Source organism: Geotrypetes seraphini, chromosome 2 (assembly GCF_902459505.1).
Source record: "Geotrypetes seraphini chromosome 2, aGeoSer1.1, whole genome shotgun sequence".
Lineage (NCBI taxonomy): Eukaryota > Metazoa > Chordata > Amphibia > Gymnophiona > Dermophiidae > Geotrypetes > Geotrypetes seraphini.
The window spans coordinates 476,302,294-476,327,057 of NC_047085.1; the positions used below are offsets into that span (position 1 = coordinate 476,302,294).

The following is a 24,764-nucleotide window of genomic DNA, read 5'->3' on the forward strand; positions in this document are numbered from 1 at the left end:
CAGTGTGTACTCCCCCTAGACCCGGAATTACAATGTGACCCATAAATATGATGTGACCCTACTCCCGACTCAAAAGTGTGTGCACTCACCCCTGACCCAGAATTTCGGTGTCTACTTTCCTCAGCCTCATAAATGTATTGGCATTTTAGTTCGCCTGGTATGTTGTTTGTGCCTGTACCCTCCCCCGACTTACCTAGTTTAAAGCCCTGTGGAGTAGGCGGTGTCCAAGGACATTCTTCCCTCTTCTGGTTAGGTGTAGCCCGTCGTGTCCTGTAGTCCTTGCAATGCTTCTCCATGGTGCAGAAACCCGAAGTTCATCTCCTTGCACCATCCTCGCAGCCAGTCGTTCGCCCTTTGTATTCGATCCTCTCTGGCTTTGCCCATGCCCCTCACTGGGAGAATCGAGGAGAAGACTACCTGCGCATCCATCCTCCTCAGCTTCTCCCCCAGGGCCCTGAAGTCTTCAGGTATGCTGTCCGGGCTGCTCCTTGCGGTGTCGTTGGTTCCGACGTGGATTAGAACCATGGGGAAGTGGTCTCGAGGCTTGATGAGTCTGTCAATGCAAGCAGTGACATCCCGGATCCTGGCCCCTGGCAAACAGCAGACCTCTCTTGATTGTAGGTCTGGTCTGCAGATTGGTCCCTCGGTGCCCCTCAGCAGCGAATCTCCGATGACCACCACTCTGCGCTTCTTAGGGGTGGGCTGTACTGTTGATTCCGGAGTTGGAACCGTCTGCTGAACAACTACTTGTAGCTCTTTCTCCGGACCTTCCTGTAGCAGCTGATATCTGTTCCTCAGGGCGATATGAGGTGTCGATGTTGAGCTGTCTTGTATGGGGGAAAAAGAGACAGAGTTAGGTCCTCTGCATTTTCTTGTGGAGGAAGTCACCAACTGCCAGGAGTCAGCGTCTCCAACCACTTGCTAGCAGTTTAACGCATGTAATACTGAGCGCTAAACTACCGGCCACACTAGCTGCTATCGCCTCCTCTTGAGCAGGCGGTAGTTTTTAGGCCAGCGCGGGGGTTAGCGCATGATGAAAAGTCGCGTGCGTTAACCCGCTAGCGCGACTTAATAAAAGGAGCCCCAAGTCTACTGCACTGAATATTCTGCTTCAAGTCTGGTTCTGGAGGGAGGGAAGGGAAGGGGGGGAGGGGACGGATTGGGGTGTTGGACCTGTATCGTTTGTATCTTGGTTGTAGTTGGTTGTATTCCATGGTTAAGAACATAAGAAGTTGCCTCCGCTGAGGCAGACCATAGGTCCATCCTGCCCAGCGGTCCGCTCCCGCGGCGGCCCATCAGGCCCATCGCCTGAGTAGTGGTCTATATCTATCTATACCCTTCAATCCCTTTTTCTTCTAGGAATCTATCCAAACTTTCTTTGAAACCATTTAATGTTTTCTTGTTTACAACAGCCTCTGGAAGCACGTTCCATGTATCCACCACCCTCTGAGTGAAAAAGAACTTCCTAGCGTTTGTTCTAAACCTGTCCCCTTTCAATTTCTCCGAGTGCCCCCTTGTACTTGTGGTGGTCCTTAATTTGAAAAATCTATCCCTGTCTACTTTCTCTATGCCCTTCAGGATCTTGAAGGTTTCTATCATGTCTCCTCTAAGTCTCCGCTTTTCCAGTGAGAAAAGTCCCAACTGCTTCAACCTGTCGGTATATGGGAGATTTTCCATTCCCTTTATCAGTTTAGTTGCTCTTCTCTGTACTCCCTCAAGTACTGCCATGTCCTTCTTGAGGTACGGCGACCAGTACTGGACACAGTACTCCAGATGCGGCCGCACCATTGCACGATACAGCGGCATGATGACTTCCTTCGTCCTGGTCGTAATACCCTTCTTAATGATACCCAACATTCTGTTAGCTTTCTTTGAGGCTGTAGCGCACTGCGCCGATGCCTTCAGTGTTGCGTCTACCATCACTCCCAGGTCTCTCTCCAGGTTACTGACCCCTAGCGGTGTTCCCCCCATTCTGTATGTGAACATCGGGTTCTTTTTCCCCACGTGCATGACCTTGCATTTCCCTATGTTGAAGCTCATTTGCTTGATTGTATTTGGTTTGATTGTATTTTTATTTTTTGAAAATAAAAATTGATTATACCTAATAAATCTTCGTTGGGGGTATAATTTCAAATATACATAATAAATGAATAACACATAAAAAGGAATCAACATTCATTATGTATGAGGCAAAACATTGCTCAATCAAATACAAATTAAAAGAAAATGTTCAATATTAGTGTATGTCTTTGTTTTTAATTTCTTGAACAATGTTTTGCCACATACACAATGAATATGTGTTATTTTTTAGTGTTTTATATTTGTAGTTCTTGTACAAACCCCCTTTATGTTGGGAACAGTTTGGAAGTAGTGTTCTGTTGCCAGGGGCTGTAGGAACTTCAATTAATTGAAATTCAGCCCCTCCCACTGTGCTCATCTCCTGGACATGCTCCCTGGACACCAGTTTTGTATTCCTACAAGCCAAGCTGAAGAAGCTTTTCTCTTCTGCTCGTGTTTCATTTCTTAAATTTAGTGTATTATTTTAATCCTTTTTCGCGGGTTTGCCCTTGTGCTGTGGAAATACCCTGTGGGGACATCCTTTCGGTGAGAGATCGCAGAATATGGAGTAAAGTTTGCCTCTGGGGGGTTACCTGCCACTGAAGTAAACCCCCTGAACAGCCTGCATGTCAAATCGGGGCTCCGAGATCGGGAGCTAGCTCACCTTGGGTTCATCCGCTAGTGGGTGGAGCGCAGGCTGCGCGGTTCTGTGGAGGCACACCCGGGATTGGAACTGGACTGTGTACCTTCCCTGTGTTATATTAGAAGTCGCTGACCAAGGTGATCAAGCAGGTGAAGCAGTTAGAAGACTTGAAATCCATTTTTCTAGCTTCCTGAGGCTTGAGATCTCCCTGCATACTGTGTTCAGTTTGCCTGACATTTCTTCCTTACAGCACAGAGCACAGTGAGTAGCTATTTGCCTGCCTGGTTTAGTGATTTTGGGGGGTCCTGAAAAGGGGTTTATGGGTGGTTTCCCTGAATGCCCTACCCACCCCACCCCACCTCTAAAATCGCAAATCGCCGTTTTCCAGGGTTCCCTGTGTTTTTCCTGGGCTCTTTTAAGGCAAAATTGGCCCCTGTGGTGGCCATCTTGGATTTTTTCCTAAACTTTTAAAAATATATTTTTTACACTTAGAAGCTTCGTTTTTGCTCCAAACTTCTCAGATGACCTCCTCAGGACATGATGGCATGGATTCATGACTCGTTTGTGGCGGATAGATGTCAAATTCGCAACCGTGTTCCACTTGCGCCCAGCCCGTGAGGGGGGCAAGGTGTGCACAAATTTGGTGTCTTCCACCTCTGAAGAGGTCCTTCTTGGATCTATTCTGCATGCACTGCAAAAATCATGCCTGGATAATCTCAGAAGGGTGATGGTGGTGTTTTGGCGAAACGCAAGCACAGTTCTGGTGAAAAGTCGCATAAATCATCTAAGCACTCTAAATCGGAGGCACACAAAGTAGCCCGTGCCAGAGGGGGGGGGGGGGGACCGGATTTTTTCCCCCTGGAATTTGTGAATATGATGTATCAGGCATACTTGGTTAAAAAGTCCATGCCTGTGGGTCCCCCTCAGAAGCCAACTCAACCTGCTGGTTCTTCTCCGCTGGATGCCAGTCTGTCTCTGTGCTCCCAGACAGGGACCCCAGAATGGAGACGGACGATACCTGCCATTGAGTCGGTATCTCTTTCCATTCCCCTGCTTTCTCAGGGCGCCTCGGGGGCATCCGCTGATATGGCTAACCTAGCTGACCTACATGATCAGGATTTGTGTGGCTCCCGAGATCTAGTGGATGATCCCTCCGTTCGCAGATTCTTCAAACCTAATCGTCTTGAGGATCTCATTTCAGAATCTCTGTGGAAATTGAATCTGCAGTCAGATCAGACTGCCCAGGCGGAATGTTACTTGATGGGTGATCAAAGTGATCTGCCTCCTTTCCTGATAATCCGGATCTGGTCCAGATTCTTTAGGATGTTTGGGATAACCAGGAGGGTCCCTTTAAATGCGCCTGGGCCAGGGCAAAGCTTTATCCCATGGCGCCAGAGTTTTCCAAGCACTTTACTTCTCCGAAGGTGGATTTGGCTGTGGCTCAGGTCACCAAGCGTACCTCTCTCCCTTCTGTTGGGGTGGTCCTGAAAGATGTTCAGGACAAGCATGTAGATTTTATTCTTAAACTCCTTTTTGATTCTGTGGCGGTCGAGGTCAGGGTGACTGTGGCCACTTCATTTGTCTCACGGGCGTGCCATTCCAAACTTCGCCATGATCCTGATGTGGTCCTCATTGATTTGGGTTTTCTAATTTCCGGAGTAGATTATCTGGCAGACGCCCTATATGACATGATGAAGGCTTCGCCAAGCTGGGCGCTTATTCAGTGTCCACCAGGAGAATACAGTGGATATGACACTGGTCCGGGGATTCCTCCTCTAAGGCCCCCTGAACAGATTACCCTTCAAGGGGCAACTCCTGTTCGACCAAGGTCTCGATGACCTTATGGCAAGTGTTCAGGACCGTACACCTAAGGTTTTGCTGGGTAACAGACCTCATCCCTCTAGGAGTTTGGAGCATCCTAATTTTCATCCCTTCCAACACCCACATCAGTATGCCAGTCCCCCAGCCATGGGTCAAAGATTCAATTCTTTAAGGCCGTGTTTTGGAGGCCCTTCCTGTCAGCAGTCCACAAACAGACATTCACCCACTCTCCCAAAGAAGCAGTTCTGCCGCCAGACCTCTCTCCTACGCATTGAAGGGTGCCTTTCAAGCATTCTGGTGGAGTGGGAGACAATTACCTCTGACTGCTGGGTTCTGGAGGTCCTATGCAATGGCATCAAATTGGAATTTTACCGACCTTTGTCAGATTTCTTTCTGGATTCTCCGGTGGGACGTTCCGAAAAGGCACTCATGGTGCAGGCCATGTTTCGCCAGCTGCTAGATCTTGCGGCCATTGAGCCCGTGCCCAAGGAGCCTTGTTCAATGGGACATCTACACACCTAGAAGAGATACCACCTCCCCCCCAGAGAAAGAATCAGTGGCAGCAGACAGAACCTGGTCTCACTTCTCACCCATACAATGGTCAGACTTCAATAAACTGTATAATAAATACAGCCACACAGCATGTGACCTTAACCACTGCCCCTCCAGTACACTATTCCGCACCTTACTCCTACAATGGATACAAACTTCACTCACAGATGGCCTTTTTCCACAAGACCTCAGCGAAATCATCAGAGACCACCATTCTGGGATTCAAGGGCAAGTTGGATGCACACCTTCTTGCAAATCATATTGAGGGATATGGGTGAACAAGGTGTCCATCAGGGAACACCTAGCTTGGCCTCCGTGTGTGCGGGTCGCCGGACAAGATGGACCTAAGGTCTGACCCGGTGAAGGCATTTCTTATGTTCTAACTCCGATCCTAAAAGACCCCAAAGGAACAACAGACCAACCATCCAACTATAGACCCATAGCCTCAATCCCACTTTACGTTAAGCTAATGGAAGGTCTTGTAGCCAAAGCCCTAACCTCATACTTAGAAAACCACAACATACTTCACCCCACACAGTCTGGTTTCAGAACCAACTACAGCACTGAGACCCTACTAGGAACACTTATGGACACTGCGAGACAACATCTCAGCACAGGAAAGAAAATGCTGATCATACAACTAGACCTCTCCGCAGCCTTCGACCTGGTAGACCACGGCATCCTTCTACAAACACTGGACTCAATAGGAATCTCAGACAAGGTACTATCATGGTTTAAAGGCTTCCTACAATTTAGAACTTACAGAGTCAAAACAAACATGGAAAAATCAGAACAATGGTCCAACCCCTGCGGAGTACCCCAAGGATCACTTTTATCACCCACAATCTTCAACCTATACATTGCTTCCCTCAGCTCCTGCCTGCACAAACATGGCCTAACCTCCTACAGCTATGCAGATGACATCACCATTCTCCTCCTCTTCGACCAACCAACACCGATCATGATAGGCAAAATACACAAAACACTTGAAACAGTAGCTACATGGATGACAGAACACAAACTAAAACTTAACCCTGATAAAACAACAAACTTCATCCTCTTAGAAAACCAATTAGCTGGGAGCCCGCCCTATTTCTGTCCGATTCGCAGGTTGCCTTGCCGATTACTGGTCAGCTGGATTTCAGTCTCAGAGAAGCCTTTCTGGGAATGCCATCTATTTAACTATGGAGTCAGGTTAGCGGGGTTCATAGGTTTTCGCCCTTTTCTGACTGAACAGGCTGTGTCTCCCTTGAGCATGGGAACTGCCCTATAACCCTGTTTTATAGTTCAGGTTTTAATGTTTCATAATCTGTTTTCCAATGTGCATTGTTGCTGTTTTGAATATGTTAATATGAGCAGAATTGATTGTTTGACGAGGAGTTCCCCCTCTCTCTCTTGTTTCTTGTTGAAGATTAACTGGTGTCCAGGGAGCATGTTCAGGAGATGAGCACAGTGGGAGGGGCTGAATTTCAGTTAATTGAAGTTCCTACAGCCCCTGACAACAGGGCAACACTACTTCCCACCTGTTCCCAGCATAAAGGGTGGATTTACAAGAAAGAAGATTAGCAGAGGTAAGAACCTAATCTTTCGTTATACCTCTGATGTAAATTTATTGAAACATGGCCATGATATCTTGACAGTGTAGTCTACTCTGGACTCTATGTACATCTATTTATGTACCATTTGGACCTACTAAACCAAGGTGGATGTATAACTTTGTTTCATGAACTATATGTAGAATTGCCATCGATTTAAAAATATATATATATATATAATTATCTATGCAGTTGGAGCTACCACTGATCATATAAATGCTTTTGAATAATAACCTGTATCTTAAATAAAAAAATAAAATGAAGCATTACAACTAATTTTCTAATTATTTGTTTGTAGCCCAAGCCACCTGGCCAACCTATACCTCCTCTTCTTAAACAAGGACTGACTATATTGAATCCAGTAGTCAGTGTAGCTCCTGCCATGTTAGAACCTCTTTTTCTTATGGCACAAATAAAATACTTGTCTGGTAAGCAGAGATGACTTTTTCACATAGTTTGCGTTTAGATTTAAAGGGTTATTTTAGAAACCTGTGTGATGTCCCTATGGAAAAAAGCCAGGATTTACACTGAGAAACAGCATCCATGTGGAAATGGTGATTTTGGGATGGGCATGATCTACACATAAAAACTATGGTGATCTGGAAATTTACAATTTGGAAAAGAGGCATCTTGGAGGTGTGATATTGGCGGTGTTGAAGTCTACATGTCTATGACTTATTTTGCAAAGTTTGTGCATGCTGAGATAGCAATTTTAAATGTTGGCATCTGCTATAATAACACACAAACTCTGACCACTATAGGACCTGGTGCTTGCATTGTTGGTGACCTATGAAGATCCAACTGTGGTGTTTTTGTCTGATTGTCATCTGTTGGCCACCTTTCATTTTACTGTTCTGTTTCCTGCTCTCCTTATTAACCCTTGTAGTGTTCTCTTTCTCCAAGGACAAGCAGTATAACAATGATGTCACAGCATTTGGGTGACATTATTTACAGATCCTGAATGGAAAAATTTTTCTAGAAGTTTTTGAGTTGCTTCACCGTGTATACGCACCACTTCCCTCCTGCCACTACAATGCAGGACTATCTCAGTCATTATCTTTATTTGATGCTGGTTGGACACATGTCACTGGACTGAGTAGGAGCTGAGAGAGGATCTGCTAAGGCAGTGTCTCTCATAAGAACATTAGAATTGTCGCTGCTGGGTCAGACCAGTGGTCCATCATGCCCAGCAGTCCTTCTGGTTAATGACCAGCACCCTAACTGAGACTAGCCCTACCTGCGTATGTTCTGGTTCAGCAGGAACTTGTCTAACTTTGTCTTGAATCCCTGGGAGGGTGTTTTCCCCTATGACAGACTCCGGAAGAGTGTTCCAGTTTTCTACCACTCTCTGGGTGAAGAAGAATTTCCTTATGTTTGTACGGAATCTATCCCCTTTCAATTTCAGAGAATGCACTCTCGTTTTCCCTACCTTGGAGAGGGTGAACAACCTGTCCTTATCTACTAAGTCTATTCCCTTCAGGACCTTGAATGTTTTGATCTTGTCCCCTCTCAATCTCCTCTGTTTGAGGGAGAGGAGCCCCTTAACCATCTTAGTCGCTCTTCTCTGGACCCTTTCGAGTAGTACTGTGTCCTTCTTCATGTACGGCGACCAGTGCTGGACGCAGTACTCCAGGTGAAGGCGCACCATGGTCTGGTACAGCGGTATGATAACCTTCTACGATCTGTTCGTGATCCCCTTCTTTATCACTCCTAGCATTCTGTTCATCCTTTTCACCGCCACCGCACATTGCGTGAATGGCTTCATCGACTTGTCGATCATAACTCCCAAGTCTCTTTCCTGGGAGGTCTCTCCAAGTACCGCCCCAGACATCCTGTATTCGTGCATGAGATTTTTGTTACCTACATGCACTTTACACTTATCCAAGTTGAACCTCATCTGTCATGTTGATGCCCATTCCTCGAGCAGATCTTCACAATCCCCCTGGTCCTCACTACTCTGAATAACTTCGTATCGTCCACAAATTTAATCACCTCACTTGTCGTAACAATGTCCAGATCATTTATGAAGAGCACGGGTCCAAACACCGAGCCCTGCGGCACCCCAATGGTGACGCTCTTCAAGTCCGAGTATTGTCCATTTATCCCCACTTTCTGTTTTCTATGCTCCAGACAGTTTTTAATCCACGTGAGTATTTCACCCTTGATTCCATGGCTTGCAATTTTCCAAAGTAGTCCTTCACATGGAACCTTGTCAAACGCCTTCTGAAAATCCAGATATACAATGTCGACCAGGTAGCCCTTGTCTGTCTGTCTGTTTACTCTCTCAAAGAAGTGCAGCAAGTTCGTCAAACACAATCTACCTTTGCTAAAACCATGCTGATTGGTCTTCATCAGCCAAATCTGTCAAGGTGATCAATGATGCAGTTCTTTATCAACGACTCTACCATCTGTCCCGATACTGAGGTCAGACTCACCGGTCTGTATTTTCCTGGATCTACCCTTGAACCTTTCTTGAAGATCGGCATAACATTTGCCACCTTCCAGTCTTCTGGAATATTTCCTGATTTGATCGACAGATTGGCTATTAGTTGAAGCAGTTCAGCTATGGTCCCTTTCGGTTCCTTGATGACCCTCGGATGGATGACATCCGGTCCCGGGATTTTATCGCTCTTAAGCCTATCAATCTGTCTACACACCTCCTCTAGACTGACTATGAATCCTGTCAGCTTTCCGTCTTCATTTCCAGCATATAGCCTGATGGGTTCTGGTATGCTGTGTAAATCTTCGGTAAATACAGACGCAAAAAATGAGTTCAGTTTGTCGGCGATTGCTTTGTCCTTTAGTGCTCCCTTTATTCCATGATCATCCAATGGTCCCACCGCTTCCTTTGCGGGTCGTTTCCCCTTAATATATCGAATGAATGGCTTGAAGTTCTTTACCTCCTTGGCTATTTTTTCCTTGTAGTCTCTTTTGGCCCCTTTTACCGCCTTATGGCACCTGCATTGATGTTATTTGTGCTTGTTCCAGTTTTCATCTATTTTTGATCTTTTCCATTCCTTAAACGAAGTATTCTTGTCTCTGATCGCTTTCTTCACCTCTACAGTGAGCCACGCCAGTTCTTTGTTCTTTTTCCTCTTTGATCCCTTGTTGATACGTGGTATAAATAGATTTTGCGCCTCGGTAACTGTATCCTTACAAGGGTCCAAGCTTGCTCTAGTGTTTTTACAGTGTTAATCCTTTTCTTATATATAGAAGAGAAGAATAAGGGGGATAGAATTACATTTTAGTGAAAAGCCAGGTTTTCAGTTGCTTGAGGAATAATTGGAGGGAGCCCAGGTTCCACAGCGGGGTAGTAAGGTCGTTCCAAAGACCTGTGATTCTGAAGAGAAGGGATTTTCCCAGTTTGCCTGCATAGTGAATACCGTGTCAACACAAATGGCACCATGTCCGTTCCTTGGACACCATCTTGCGGTGTCCCTCAGGGATCACCCCTATCCCCTATTCTCTTTAACATCTATATGTCCTCCCTGAAACTCCTCCAATTAACCCCCCTTGAAACAATCTACACATATGCTGATGACATCCTTGTCCTCCTTGAGACAGACCAGAACCTCACCAACCTCCACGAGAGCATTACAGCTTGCATAATGAGACTCCATTCCTGGTCCTTCTCGAAACAGATGAAATTGAATGAATCAAAAACAAAATTACTCTGGCTCGGCCCAAAATTAGAACACCTGCCCACCCTCTTCGCACCACCCTCAGGCGCTGCACTGCAGCTTGAGTTCTCAAGCAAGGTCCTTGGCATCATTAACGATTCTTTTCTCTCCTTCAATGACCACCTCAACTCCTTGGCTAAATCATGCTTTTTCATCCTCCACTTATTGAGGAAAGTAAGATCCTATTTTCGCCAACAACATTTCGCCGTCCTTGTCCAATCCATCATCCTCTCCAAACTAGACCACTGCAATGCCATCTACTTAAGCCTATCAAAAAAAGTCTTCAAAGACTCCAGCTAATCTAGAATACTGCAGCAAAGTTGATCTTTGCAAAACGCAAGTCTGACTATGTCTCCCCACTCCTAGCCAAACTTCACTGGCTCCCAGTGATTTCCAGAATCCATTTCAAATGCTCCTGCCTGGCTTTTAAGATCATTCACGGCATCCTTCCTCCCTTAATCCCACTATCTTATAACTCCTCAAGTCCTGACTCTACTATACCCTCCCAAAGGTTTAAACTATCCTTCCCCTCTCTATATGGTATTCGCTATGCAGGCAAACTGGGAAAATCCCTTCTCTTCAGAATCACAGGTCTTTGGAACGACCTTACTACCCTGCTGCGGAGCCTGGGCTCCCTCCAATTATTCCGCAAGCAACTGAAAACCTGGCTTTTCACTAAAATGTAATTCTATCCCCCCTTACTCTTCTCTTCCATAAATAAGTTCATGTAAATCTTTTTTTTTTCTTTCTCTTGTAAACCGTGCCGAGCTCCACATCCGTGGAGATGATGCGGTATATAAACTTAAGGTTTAGTTTAGTTTAGTTTAATCTTCCCTACCATGAGTCTCATCCCTTCGTAATTCCCTTTTCGGAAGTTCAGTGCCATGGCTGTCGTTGTGGACCGATGTTTCTCCCCTGCATCCAGATCGAAGCAGATCATATTGTGATCACGGTTTCCCAGTGTCCCTTCTACTTCTAAATCTTGTGCCAGTCCTCGCAGGCCATTTAGAATTAAATCCAGAATTGCATTTCTTCTAGTATTTTCCTTGACAAGTTGTTCCAGGAAGCAATCACCTTCAGCATCCAGGAACTTGGTCTCCCTAACACAGCCAGAGGTGCCTAGGTTCCAGGCTATTCCCGGATAGTTGAAGTCACCCATGATAACTGCGTTGCCTCCCTTGCAGTTGCGTTTAATCTTGTCTGTCATTTCTCCGTCAATTTCTTCGGACTGCCCTGGGGGTTGGTAGTAGATGCCGATCTTCGTTTCCAGGCCATATGTTCCCAGAATTTTGACCCATAGAGACTCTTAACTTATCCATCAGTTGTGGCGTGTTCTCTCCAGTAGATTCAATTCCCTCTTTGACGTATATGGCAATGCCCCCGCCTTTTTGAACCACTCTGTCTCTGCGGCATAGTTTGTATCCCGGTAGCCAGTGTTCCAGACATTTTCCTCAGTCCACCATGTTTCCGTGATGCCTATGATGGCAACATTATCTCTTTGTACCATAGTTTCTAATTCACCCATCTTATTCCTAAGGCTCCTTGCGTTCGTGTATATACACTTTAGTTTGCGGCCTGTTCCTTTCTTGCATTTCCTTCCCTCTTGTGTCTTTTTCGATCTGTTTTGCTTGTGATCCGGTGAGTCTTTCCCTCTATCTTCTTGCACGGTATCCTCTGGGTGATTGAGAAAGTAACTTCTGAATATCCAAAAATCTTCTAACCGCGGTTGGATATTCAGAAGTTACTTTCTCAACCACCCAGCAGCGATGTGATTGCATGTCACGAAGCTTACCAGGAACATCTTGTATTGCACTCAGGACTACTTTTGAATATGCACTAGTCGGGTCTCCTGAGGCAGGGATTGAAACGGAGCCACGTTGGGACCCCATAAACCCTGTTTTCAAGCTAAGTGAACGCACTTTCATCTTATTTATGCAGTGATTTTTTGCATGATTGAATAAGAAGAGAGAGAGAAAAAATTATCATTTGAATTAGTAAAATATTTTTAATATCATTTCAAGTCACATCAAGTCTTTGATTGTGATCAAAATTTTTATAAAGCTGCAATGACTGGAAGGTGAACTCTTTACACAGGGAGGTTTTTCAGCCTTCCCTTCAGAGTTTCATATCTCTGAGCCTTTTTATAGATAGTTTTTTGATCACTCTCTGCAGACATATTATCTTTAGGGGTCAGTTCCATTTATTATACAGTAACCTTTTTCTGACCTTGTTCTCATAGTTCATATCCCTGAATTTACTTAAGGAACATAGTTGCATCCATCTTTGGCATTAATTTAACATTCAATTTTTCAATTTTTCTGCTTTCTTCTCAAAATCTAATTTCCATGTCTTTCCTTCCCTTCCTCTCTCTCCTTCCCTCATCATTTCCATGGTCTGACATCTCTCTCCTTCTCTTCTTTCCCCCCAATAGTCTGCTATCTCTCTCCTTCCCTCCCTCCTCCCAGTGGTCCGACATCTCCCTCCTTCCTTTCCCCCTTCCCAGTCTGACATCTCTATCCTCTCCTTCCCATAATCTGGCATCTCTCTCTACTACTACTACTACTATTATTATTATTTCTATTGCGCTACCAGACTCCCCTCCTTCCCTTCTATTCCCTGGTCTGGTATCTCTTCCTTCCTTTAGTCACCTCTCCTCCCCCCGTGTAATATTTTTCTCTCCCTTCCTCCTTTCTGCCCCCTGCAGTCCATTTCCCTTCTCTTCCTCCTTTCTGGCCCCACTCCCAGTCCAACATTTCTCCCTCCTTTCCACCAGTCCAACATTTTTTTCTCTCTTCTTCCTGCATGCTTCTTCTTCTCTGGTCCTCCTTCCCTCCCATAACCAACATCTCTCTCTCTCCCTCCATGAGTCCAACTTTTCACTTTCTGCCCTCTTCTCCTTCCCCCCAAATGTGACATTTCTCCTTCCCTCCTTTCTGTCCTCCCCATCCATCTCATCTCCTCTATGAGTCCAACCCTTTCTGCCTCCTGCACACTTTTTCTCTCTCTCCTTGCCTCTTCCCTCGAGTGACATCCTTCCCACTCCCCAACCCATGTTCTTTCCCCATGCATCATTTCTTCCTCTCCTCCACCCCATGTCCATTGCTCACTCTCGCATCACTCTCACTCCTCCTGTAACAATTTTCCTCCCTTCCCATCCCCAAACCCCACTCACAGCTAATATGCTCTTTCCCCATCCATCATCTTACCCTCCCAAGTTTCCAAGTTTATTCAATATTTGATTAATCGCTTATTCAACATTCTAAGTGATGTACATAGTATAATAATAAACATAAGTTAATAGGGGGAGACTGACAATTTAATTTAAAAAAAAACAAAACACAAAACTTAAGACAACATGGGATATAAAGGGAGAGGAGAAGGGAAAGAAATACAATTTTGAGAAAGATAAAGAAAACATTTATGGTAAAAAACATTAGGAAAGGAAAAACAAAGGGAGGCGAAAGTAGTACACATGAGATCTATAAAATCTTTGGTCGGGTTGTGTGTTCTGGTTATCTCAGCTGTCAAATGCATCTTTAAAAAGAAAACATTTGAGCTTACTTTTAAATCTAACCAAATCTAATTTTTCACGAATATTGAATGGAAGTAAATTCCAGGTTTGAGGTGCTGTGATGGAAAAGATTGAATTTCGCCGTGTATTTATAATTTTTAAAGAAGGAACTGTCAAAAGATGTTGATCAATAGATCTAAGCAATCTAAGTGGAGTATAGGGGATCAAAACTCTGTAAATAAAAGAGGGAGATTTACAAAGAAGACTTTTAAAAACTAATAAGTTTAATTTGTAGGTTATTCGATGGGCTACAGGGAGCCAATGTGCTTCCCTGAGTAGCGGAGTAACGTGATCAAATTTTTTTGCTTTTTTTATGAGTTCTATAGAAGCATTTTGTATGATCTGTAAATGACGGATTTCTTTTAAAGCAATACCTTTGAACAGCGCGTTACAGTAATCGATTTTCAAAATTACCAAAGAATGAACTAAGATATTTATGGATTTAGGGGATAGAAATTTTGAGACTGAACGAATTTGCCGTAGTCTAAAAAATGTGGATCTAACTATACTATTAATATGTTCGTGGTAAGTGAGTTTATTATCAAAGATAACTCCTAGGATCTTGATGCTTCTTGTTAGTTGTAAGGTTGAACCTTTAATGGTAATAGGAGAAAGCAGCTTTTGGTCGTCCTTCCATGGGAAAAACATAACATTAGTTTTTCAATGTTTAAGGCTAGTCAGTTAGTCTCGAGCCATTGATGGACAAGCTCGAGTTTCCTATTGACAGATGCTATTTCGTCAGGGTTATTATATTCTAGCTGGTGTATAAGCTGAATGTCATCTGCATATGCAAAGATATGAAAGCCAATAGATTGGCAAAGGGTCAGAAGCGTAGCATCTTTCCTTTCCCTACCCTTCTACCAGGTCCAGCAGCACCTCTTCTCCCTTCCCTTTCCCTGCCCCCTGTCCAGCAACATCTCTTCCTCTCCCCATGTCTGGCAGTACCACTTCTCACTTCCATCCTTTCCCTTCCCCCTGTCCAGCAATACCCCTTCTCCCTTCCCTTTCCCTCCTCCCTTGTCCAGCAGTACTTCTCCTGTCTCTAGCGGCAGCTCACTGTGTGCTTTTTAACTTGATCATACAGCTGCCACTAGGATTAATTTAGACATGGTTTCATCTGGGAGCCTTGGGGCCTTTGATAGGCTGGCCCGTTTCGATGATGCCGGCCAGCCTAGTAAAGGCCCCGAGGCTCCTGGATGAAACCGTGCCCTTTAAACACATGAGACAGAGGTGTATGCAATCTGTATTCATCATGTTTTGAAATGTTACTATGTTGTGGCTAGTATCTCAACAGATGTTAATTTAATTATTTTGTAGGAGATTTAGAAGGTGCACATGGAACACTACAACGATGTGTAGAATTGGATCCAACTTCTGCTAATGTGCATCTTTTAATGGCACAGATCTACCTATCTCAAAACAACTTTATAGAGTGCTCACACTCTTTGGAGATGGGGGTTAGCCATAATTTTAAGGTAATACATAACTAATGATATTTGACTTGAGATCTGTGTTCCCAATATGTGCGATGAAATTTTATACACAGTGTTAAAATATATATTTCCATAACTTCCTTTTAAATATTAAGTGAAGAAAGGCATATTGCAATCACAGACCTTCACTTCCAATTTGCATCATGCAACTAAAGCTGAATTTCTAGAAGTCATATGCAATTAGAACAATGTGGTTCATTCAAGTATGCATTTATCAGCAGATGTACATTTTCCCACCGAAAAGTCTAAATCACAGTTTTTGAAAAGGCAGAATTGAGATGATTTTCACTGTGTCCAAATAGCAAGGGGATATGTTGGAGGTGTGTTTTGGGTGGGTTTACAATCTGGATGTTTTTCTGTGATAATGGAACATAATGGACACTCTAGCCCCCATGGAGACTAATTTAATTTCATCACGGAAACTTTCTAACCCCTGTTATACTGCAGACTTAGCCCTCTATAAAAAAACAACTCGGAGCTCTAGAAAGACAGTGGAGACGGATTAAAACCCTCGTTAATCTGAACAAGTTCAAAGAACATGCAACTTTCTATAAATCCAAAATAATCCAAGCTAAAATGAAATATTACACAAAGAAAATCGAAGGTGCCAAAAACTCATCAGTCTTATACGCAATACTAAATTATATAAATCCTCAATACATTCGGATCTACCCACAGCTCAGGAACTTGCAGCTTACTTTTCCAAAAAAGTTACTGACATCAGACAAAATTTGTCCAAAATAACACCACAAACATTGGTTCTTTCTTCTCCGGCCTCCCTTTTGCTAAATGCACCAGATTTAATCTCCCCACTTTAAGGGAGATCGAACGTCACATTCAAAACATTAATATCAAGGGCTCGCAGGGTAAACCAATTCCTCCATCTATTCTTAAACGTTTCTTTTCTGTCTTTGGTCCCTTTATTCATTCCTTGCTAACAGAGAGTCTGCAACAAAGTAGTCTTCCCAGTTCATGGAAAACTTCTAATATCAGACCAATTATCAAAAATCATAAAAACAGCTTACACGACAAATCAAATTACAGGCCCATAGCCAATATCCCATTTTGACGAAATTGACAGAAAAAAATGTTTTTTCTAAAATCTCAGAATTTATTGAAAAGACAAATATTCTATACCCTAATCAGACAGAACATAAGAACATATTACTAGAAAATCATATTGGTCTCTCATATGATACCATATTATTTGGTACTGCAATGAGAACACAAAGTCCAATATCAGCAAACAATAACAAATTGCTTTTAATATTGACAGGAGTTGCCATGCAGCAAATCACACAAAATTGGAAGGATTATACCAAGCTAAATTATACATTCTGGTGGAACTCGGTGTGTCACATTTATAAAATGGAGAAAATATTGGCATTACAACAAGGAAATATAAAAAATTTTAAGAAAATATGGGATCCATTGACAAAATATTCTAAAGATCAGATATCTTAACACATTGATAATAATAATATAGGGTTAGGGAGGGAAATATAGAAATTACTATGAGAAAAAATGAAAAAACAAATAACAGGGGAAAGGGATTCAATATATATGATATGATATTGTACATACAACTATAATTATTATAAATTAAATATTATGCTATTCATTTATTGTAAGAATGAAAATTTTATAAATAAAAATTAAAAAAAAAAAAAAAAAAAAGAACATAAGCAATGCCTCCACTGGGTCAGACCTGAGGTCCATCGTGCCCAGCAGTCCGCTCACGCGGCGGCCCAACAGGTCCAGGACCTGTGCAGTAATCCTCTATCTATACCCCTGTATCCCTTTTTCCAGCAGGAAATTGTCCAATCCTTTCTTGAACCCCAGTACCGTACTCTGCCCTATTACGCCCTCTGGAAGTGCATTCCAGGTGTCCACCACACGTTGGGTAAAGAATAACTTCCTAGCATTTGTTCTGAATCTGTCCCCTTTCAACTTTTCCGAATGCCCTCTTGTTCTCTTATTTTTCGAAAGTTTGAAGAATCTGTCCCTCTCTCTATGCCCTTCATGTTCTTGTAAGTCTCTATCATATCCTCCTCTAAGTCTCCTCTTCTCCAGGGAAAAGAGTCCCAGTTTCTCCAGTCTCTCAGCATATGAAAGGTTTTCCATACCTTTTATCAGACGTGTCGCTCTCCTCTGAACCCTCTCGAGTAACGCCATATCCTTCTTAAGGTACGGCGACCAATATTGGACGCAGTACTCCAGATGCGGACGCACCATCGCCCGATACAAAGGCAGGATAACTTCTTTCATTCTGGTAGTAATACCCTTCTTGATTATACCTAGCATTCTATTCGCTCTCTTTGCGGCCGCTGCACACTGTGCCATCGGCTTCATTGTCATGTCCACCATTACCCCCAAGTCCCTTTCTTGGGTACTCTCCTTCAATAACATCCCTCCCATCGTATAGCTGTACCTCGGGTTTCTGCTTCCCACATGTAGTACTTTACATTTCTCAATGTTGAACTTCATCTGCCATCTCGTCGCCCATTCCCCTAGTTTGTTCAAGTCCCTTCAATTCTTTGTAGTCCTCTTTAATCCGAGCTCCACTAAATAGTTTTGTGTCATCCGCAAATTTTATTATCTCACACTTCGTCCCTGTTTCTAGATCATTTATAAATATATTAAATAGCAGCGGCCTAAGCACCGAGTCCTGTGGGACATCACTCGTGACCTTCCTCCAGTCCAAGTAGTGGCCCTTCACTCCTACCCTCTGTTTCCTTCCCGCCAACCAGTTTCTGATCCATCTATGTACGTCTCCTTCCACCCCATGATTCTTCAGTTTCCGGAGTAGGCGTTCATGGGGCACCTTGTCAAAGGCTTTTTGGAAATCTAGATATACGATGTCTATGGGGTCTCTTCTGTCCATCCATGTGTTAATTCCTTCAAAGAAGTGCAATAAGTTCGTGAGGCACAAACTACCCTTGCAGAAACCATGTTGGTTGGTTATCAGAAGTTTGTTTCTTTCAAAATGTTCATCAATGTCTTTTATCAGTGCTTCCACCAGGATTCAGACAACATCATTCGACAGAAAAGTAACACCGCCTTCTCTGTTAGTGAGGTTGTTAATGCTAGGTGTTTGGAACATAAAGAACAAATCTTGATAGGCTATCGCAATATCATGCGAGATGACAGCCGGGCACTCACCTAAATTAGCCAGGCAGAGTGCCCGGCTAAAAGACACTAGGGAGAACACTGTTTTATTATTTAATCATTTTATTCATTTTCAATAATTTAAAATATTTGAGTGACTGTCAGCCCCCCATTTTCTAGTTTAAATGCTGCTCTATCTCCTTTTTATTTTTTTATTTTTTATAATTCTTTATTCATTTTCATATTTTACATGAAGTGTACAAAATATTGAGTTACAACTAATGAATACACAATATCACTTTTATATCTATTACATAATATTCTGAACAAATTTTTTTATCCCCTCTCCCACCCCCCACCCTTCAAGTACTTTCCAATCACCTTATACATATTGTATACCATATTATAACATGTTATGTAAAATTATTTTCACTACCCCCCCCTCCATGTGTGCCATAAAGAAGACAAGAAAAAGAAGAAAAGAAGAAGATAAATCCTACTATTCATTCAGTACAATACTTTGTCAATGGCCCCCATATTTTTATAAATTTAGGATATGTTCCTCTTTGTATTGCTATTACTCTTTCCATTTTGAATATATGACAAATTGTATTCCACCAAAATGTATAATTAAGGTTACTATGATTCTTCCAGTTATTGGTTATATGCTGAATGGCAACCCCTGTCATGACTAGTAAAAGCTTGTTATTTTCTGGTGAAATTTGACTTTTTTTTCTCATCATCATTCCAAATAACACTGTATCATATGATATTGCTACATGATTTTCCATCAATTTATTAATTTGTGGCCAAATTGCATTCCAAAAACTTTTAATGTAGGGACAATGATACAGTAAATGATCCAACGTCCCAGGTTCCAGATTACAGTGCCAGCATTTATTGGACTTAGAACTATCTAATTTTTGCAAACGTGTAGGGGTCCAAAAAGCTCTATGTAATAAAAAGAACCAAGTTTGTCTCATAGATGCTGACACTGTACATCTCATTCTCCAAGACCAAATTAGTGGCCATTGAGATGCAGTAATTTGATGCTTAATCTCAATGCTCCAAATGTCTCTTAGATCATTTTTTGGTTTTTTATTCAAATATCCAGATATTAATTTATACCACAATGCGGCTTGATGCCCTAGGAAGTCTGCTTGGAAGCATAAGAACTCTAAACTATATTGATTATTCAATGTTTTCCATTCAGGGAACACAACCTGAATGTCCTGCTTCAATTGCAACCATTTAAAACTTTGTTTTTTACTAAGACCAAATCTATGTTGCAATTGTGAAAATTCCAGCAGTTTACCTTCCAAAATAACATCATTCAGAGATCTAATGCCTGCAATAATCCATTCCTTCCAAAGGATTTGAGCTCCGCCAATTTTAATCTTGGAGTTTATCCATAAAGACTGATTAGTTGACTTGTTTATTGGGACAGGTGTTAATTTACTAATAAACCTCAACGTTTTCCAAGTATCCATTAATATCTTATTTTCTCTGTATCTTCTAGGCATGTTGATACTTGGAAGATGAACTAAATTTAGGGGAAACATAAGGCGCCATTCCAAATATAACTAATCCGGTGCATTATCTATCAGTTCTGGGAGGATCCAATACATACCCTGACGTAAAATATAGGCTTGATGGTACCTATAAAAATTTGGAAAATTTACCCCTCCCTCCTTAATTGATTTTTGCAAAGATACCAAAGCTATTCTATGCGTTTTACCAAGCCAAAGAAATTTCGTTAAAATGCTATTAAGCTTTTTATAAAAGGACCCCTGAAAATAAATTATCTCCTTTTTAAATATTAATGTCAGCAGCCTGTTTCCACCCTGTTTAAGGCGGAGCCCATCTTTGCGGAATATGTTCCCCCTTTCCCCGTATGTCACCCTATTCCTTACAAATCTAAAACTCTCCCCACCATCGCCTCATTCATGCATTGAGACTCTGGAGCTCTGCCTATCTCTTGGGTCCTGCTAACCTGGAGGTTCTAGATTTTAATTTCCCAACTAAGAGCCTAAATTTGGCTTCCAGAACCTCCCTACCACATTTCCCTATGTCATTGGTATCCACATTTACCAAGACAACAGGCTCCTCCCCAGCACTGTCTAAAATCTTATCTGGTTGACGTGTGAGATCTGCCACCTTTGTAGCATGTGACCAAGCGATTCTCATGTCCGCCAGCCACCCAGCTATCTACATGCCTATTGATTGAATCTCCCACTATAATGGCTGTCTTAACTCTTCCCTTCTGGATAGAAGCCTCTGGAGAGGACATTGCGATTGCTTTCTACTTCACCAGGGAGATGCTGTCCTTTAAGAACTCCCTCCTCTGAGGTAGCACAGAGGCTGCCAGACTGGAGCTGGGATTTTTCTACAATGTACCTGGGGCAATGGAGGATTAAGTGACATGGAGCAGTACTGGGATTTGATCCCAGAATATTTGGGTGCAGAGGCAACAGCTCTACCACTGGGCCACTTTTGATCAACTCGTTGGTATGAGTCTCCCTGTCCAAGATGCATTCAAAATGTTTAAACAGATTAGTTTTGACATCCATATTAGTAGCAGCTCACAAATGACACATTTTTGGAAAAGGACAGTATAAAGATTTTGACATCGCTGTATTATGAGGCAATTTTTGTATTAGATCATGTAAGCTCACCCAATAAACTGATATCCCAAGAAAGCTAGCATATTATTAAATTTCTAAGATTAACTGGCTTGACTAGGTAGAGTACCTGAAACGTACTTTCCTTGCAGTGAGGATATATTATCCCACTGCTCAAAGGAGATTACTCATACAAGAGAAAATGAATAAAAATCTGACTGAGGATTGTGGTGCTTAACTCAAGGAAGAAAACCACTCAGCATTATAAATTGAAAATTGTTCATATACATTCTAGATGGTATATTACACTCCTGAATATTAAGATGATACATTCACATGCAGTATACAAGTGAGTTCAGGTTGTCTATTCTTTGAACATGATAAAGATTTTTGAAATTAAAATACAACTAAATTATATTTTTAGTACCCTTCAATTTCATTTTTTTACCTTTGGCAGGTTCGAGATAAACCCATGTATCATCTCATCAGAGCCAAAGTACTAAAGAAGACAGGAGATATACCAGAAGCCATTAAGACACTAAAATTGATCATGAGTTTTCCTGGGATGAGGAAAAGTGAAAACAAGAAGGGTAAACACAGTAGAATAAGCCTAAGTGAACGGGTATCCATATACCTAGAGCTGGTAGAAGTCCTTCGTCTAAATGGAGAGCAGGTGGGAAGTGATAAATCCCAGTGTATCTGAGCACATATTCAATGTTATTTCCTTACTAGTGCATATGCCTTTTAAACTGTAAATGGGAGTAGGGCATAGATATCATCAGCAGGTTTTTTGTGAGGCTATATATATAAAAGAAGCAATTTTAGTACTTCCTACTTTAGCTAAAAATACATGTGCACTTTTTACTATGCATGGTTTGTGCTTTTGCTTTGAAAATTATTCCAGATATGCTATACAATTGTGTACCTGCAAATTGGTATACATAGTTTTCCAGTAAATTATATATATACTAGTGTTTAAGCCCATTACATTAACGGGTGCTAGAATAGATGTGTAAACTTTTAGCACAATGGGGCGCTGAGGCCTTTCTTTCTTTCTCTTTCTTTTTTACTTCACTTCCTTCTCCCCCTATCCAGAAGTAGCCCTTCTCCCTTCCTTTTACCTCCCCCCTGTCCAACAGCACCCCTTCCCTGCTCCCCCTGTCCAGAAGTAGCCCTTCTTTCTTCCTTTTACCTCTCCCCCGTCCAACAGCACCCCTTCCCTGTCCAGCAGTAGCCCAAGGATTGTGTCAAGCTACCTCTTCATAATTTAAAGAAAAAGGTCTTCTTTAAAAATTGGGTCCCACTAGCCCCACACAAATTAGATAACTTATATAGGATTCAGTCTTGCCCAGACTTTGACAGACCACAATTACAGCACCAGTCCTTGGTTGTTGAGTCAGCATTGAAAAAAGCAAATAGCTCCAGAACTTATGTAGCACTCCACCAGAAAGAGAGGGTAGAACCCTTGATAAAATTTGGATGTAGAATATTCAAAGGATCTACGATATTAGCCAATAGAATTCTGAATTACAATTTTCATGAAATCTCTTGTTCAGAAAATGTCTCTCTAAGAACATCTAAGTGCCTACCAACATCTCTCTAATGACCTCATGGAAACAAGGAAATATATAGTGTATTCCACTTTCAACACTTTTGTTGTACAGTAGTCTCTCAAACATCAGCAGTATCCATTGCCATACATTGACAGGCATGGCTTAGCATCTCTGACCTCAATGCCAATGTGTACGATCACCTTTCCAACAATCTCTAGAAAACCCTTAATCAGTGCTGCTATCATTTCAAGTGGACTCGTTTCACAATCTGGTGTAATCTTAACTTGCACTAGCTGATAACTTGTCCTCTTCAATTGGTTTTGGACTACCTCTCTAACTCTGATCTAAAAGCTACTTCAGTTAGAGTTCTTCTTAGTGCTATCTATAAGTGCTTTCCATACACTGGTGATTAAGAAGCCATTATCAGTACATCCTCTGATATAGAGGAAGCTACGAAAAAGATAAAAAAACATGAGGATTGCATGACTACTTTATCCTCTTCTAAAGTCCATGTGAACTCAGGCATCCAAGAAATACTGCACCACCTCTGGACCTCACTTACATTACATCAAGCGTATATGTAGCCAATCTTCCAAGTCTTCTTGAGCTCCTACTCAGAGACGCTCAAGTCAACAAAGAACGCAAAAGCCTAAGTCACAGTCCAAACAGAAGCAATCTTTTTGACTCTGTCTTGCAAAGCCTAGCTAGTATTTCCCTACCTCTTCTTCGTACTCTCTTCCATAGGAGGTTGAATTGCCCACTATTACCATTGCTGGTCCATAAAAACATCAGACCACTGGGTTCTTCAAATATTGAAACAGGGATATACCCTTCATTTACGAAAAAGGACCTCCAAACCATCCTCCAAGAGAGTCATGTCTCAACTCCCATCAAAAGACCCTTCTTCACCAAGAGCTCTCAACCCTCCTCCAGCTCAGTGCCATAGAACCAGTACCTTTACAGGAGAGGGGCCAATGGTTCTACTCAAAGTATTTCCTCATACTGAAAAAGACTGGGGGAATTCGTCCAATTTTAGACCTCCAGGCTCTCAACAAATACTTGGGAAGGAGAAATTTCAAATAGTCCCTGTGGGAACATTATTACCACTGTTGATGTAGAACGACCTGGCTCTGCTCTTTAGATCTCAAAGAAGCCTACACACACATTCCCATCCTCCCAGCCCACAGGAAATACCTTCAATTTTGAGTGGGAACACACCATTTCTAGGACAAAGTTCTTCCATTTGGACCAGCATTAGCACCCAAAGTATTTACAAAATGTTTAGTGGTACTGGCTGCAACCCTGCATTCATAAGAACATAAGAATAGTCTTACTGGGTCAGACCAATGGTCCATCAAGCCCAGTAGCCCATTCTCATGGTGGCCAATCCAGTTCACTAGTACCTGGCCAAAACCCAAGGAGTAGCAATATTCCATTCCATGCAGTTTCCACGTGTTCCTTTATTTAGATGACTGGTTGTTCAAGGTTGCAATGATTCATCAAGGCCAACAGGCTATGAATTCAACAATGCGTCTACTAGAGCTTCTTGGATTTGCAGTCAATTACAAGAAATCTCATCTCCAACCCACTTAAACTTTAGAGTTCATTGTAGCAAGTCTGGACACAACTCAGGCTCCACATTTCTACCACAACAAAGTCTCCACACTCTAATCCAGATCTGTCAGAGGGTTTCCAGTGCATAACTGCACGTTAAATGCTGCATCTTTTCAGCCACATGGCATCCACTGTTCACGTGACTCCATCTGCCCATCTACATCTGATTGTACAGCACTGGGGTCGGCACCAGATGGCCTTAATGATGTCAGTAGAGAACTTGAAGGGGAAACGCTTCTTCAGTCGAAGAACAGAGTGTGGAAACTCAGGGCTGGATGCCTTGATCTAAATACTGTTTCCCCATTAGGATTAAATTTAGATGTTGAACTGAACCACTTGTTAACATGATCAGTTCACTCAAGAAGCACATAATCCTGCTTCACATTAATGCATACTTCTGTTTTATGCATCTTCCATCATATATCAACCTCAATGGCGTTATACATACAAATGAC

The 24,764-nt window shown here is 42.3% G+C and overlaps 1 protein-coding gene across 1 annotated transcript in view; it reads left to right on the forward strand.

Moving 5' to 3' along the window:
• TTC21A (tetratricopeptide repeat domain 21A) overlaps positions 1-24,764 on the forward strand; it is a 323,520-nt gene that overhangs the window by 139,357 nt on the left and 159,399 nt on the right. Inside the window, exons 12-14 of the mRNA XM_033931720.1 lie at positions 6,968-7,097; positions 15,238-15,395; positions 21,600-21,815. Coding sequence (XP_033787611.1) covers positions 6,968-7,097; positions 15,238-15,395; positions 21,600-21,815 — 504 coding nt within the window. The remainder of the gene's footprint in view (positions 1-6,967; positions 7,098-15,237; positions 15,396-21,599; positions 21,816-24,764) is intronic.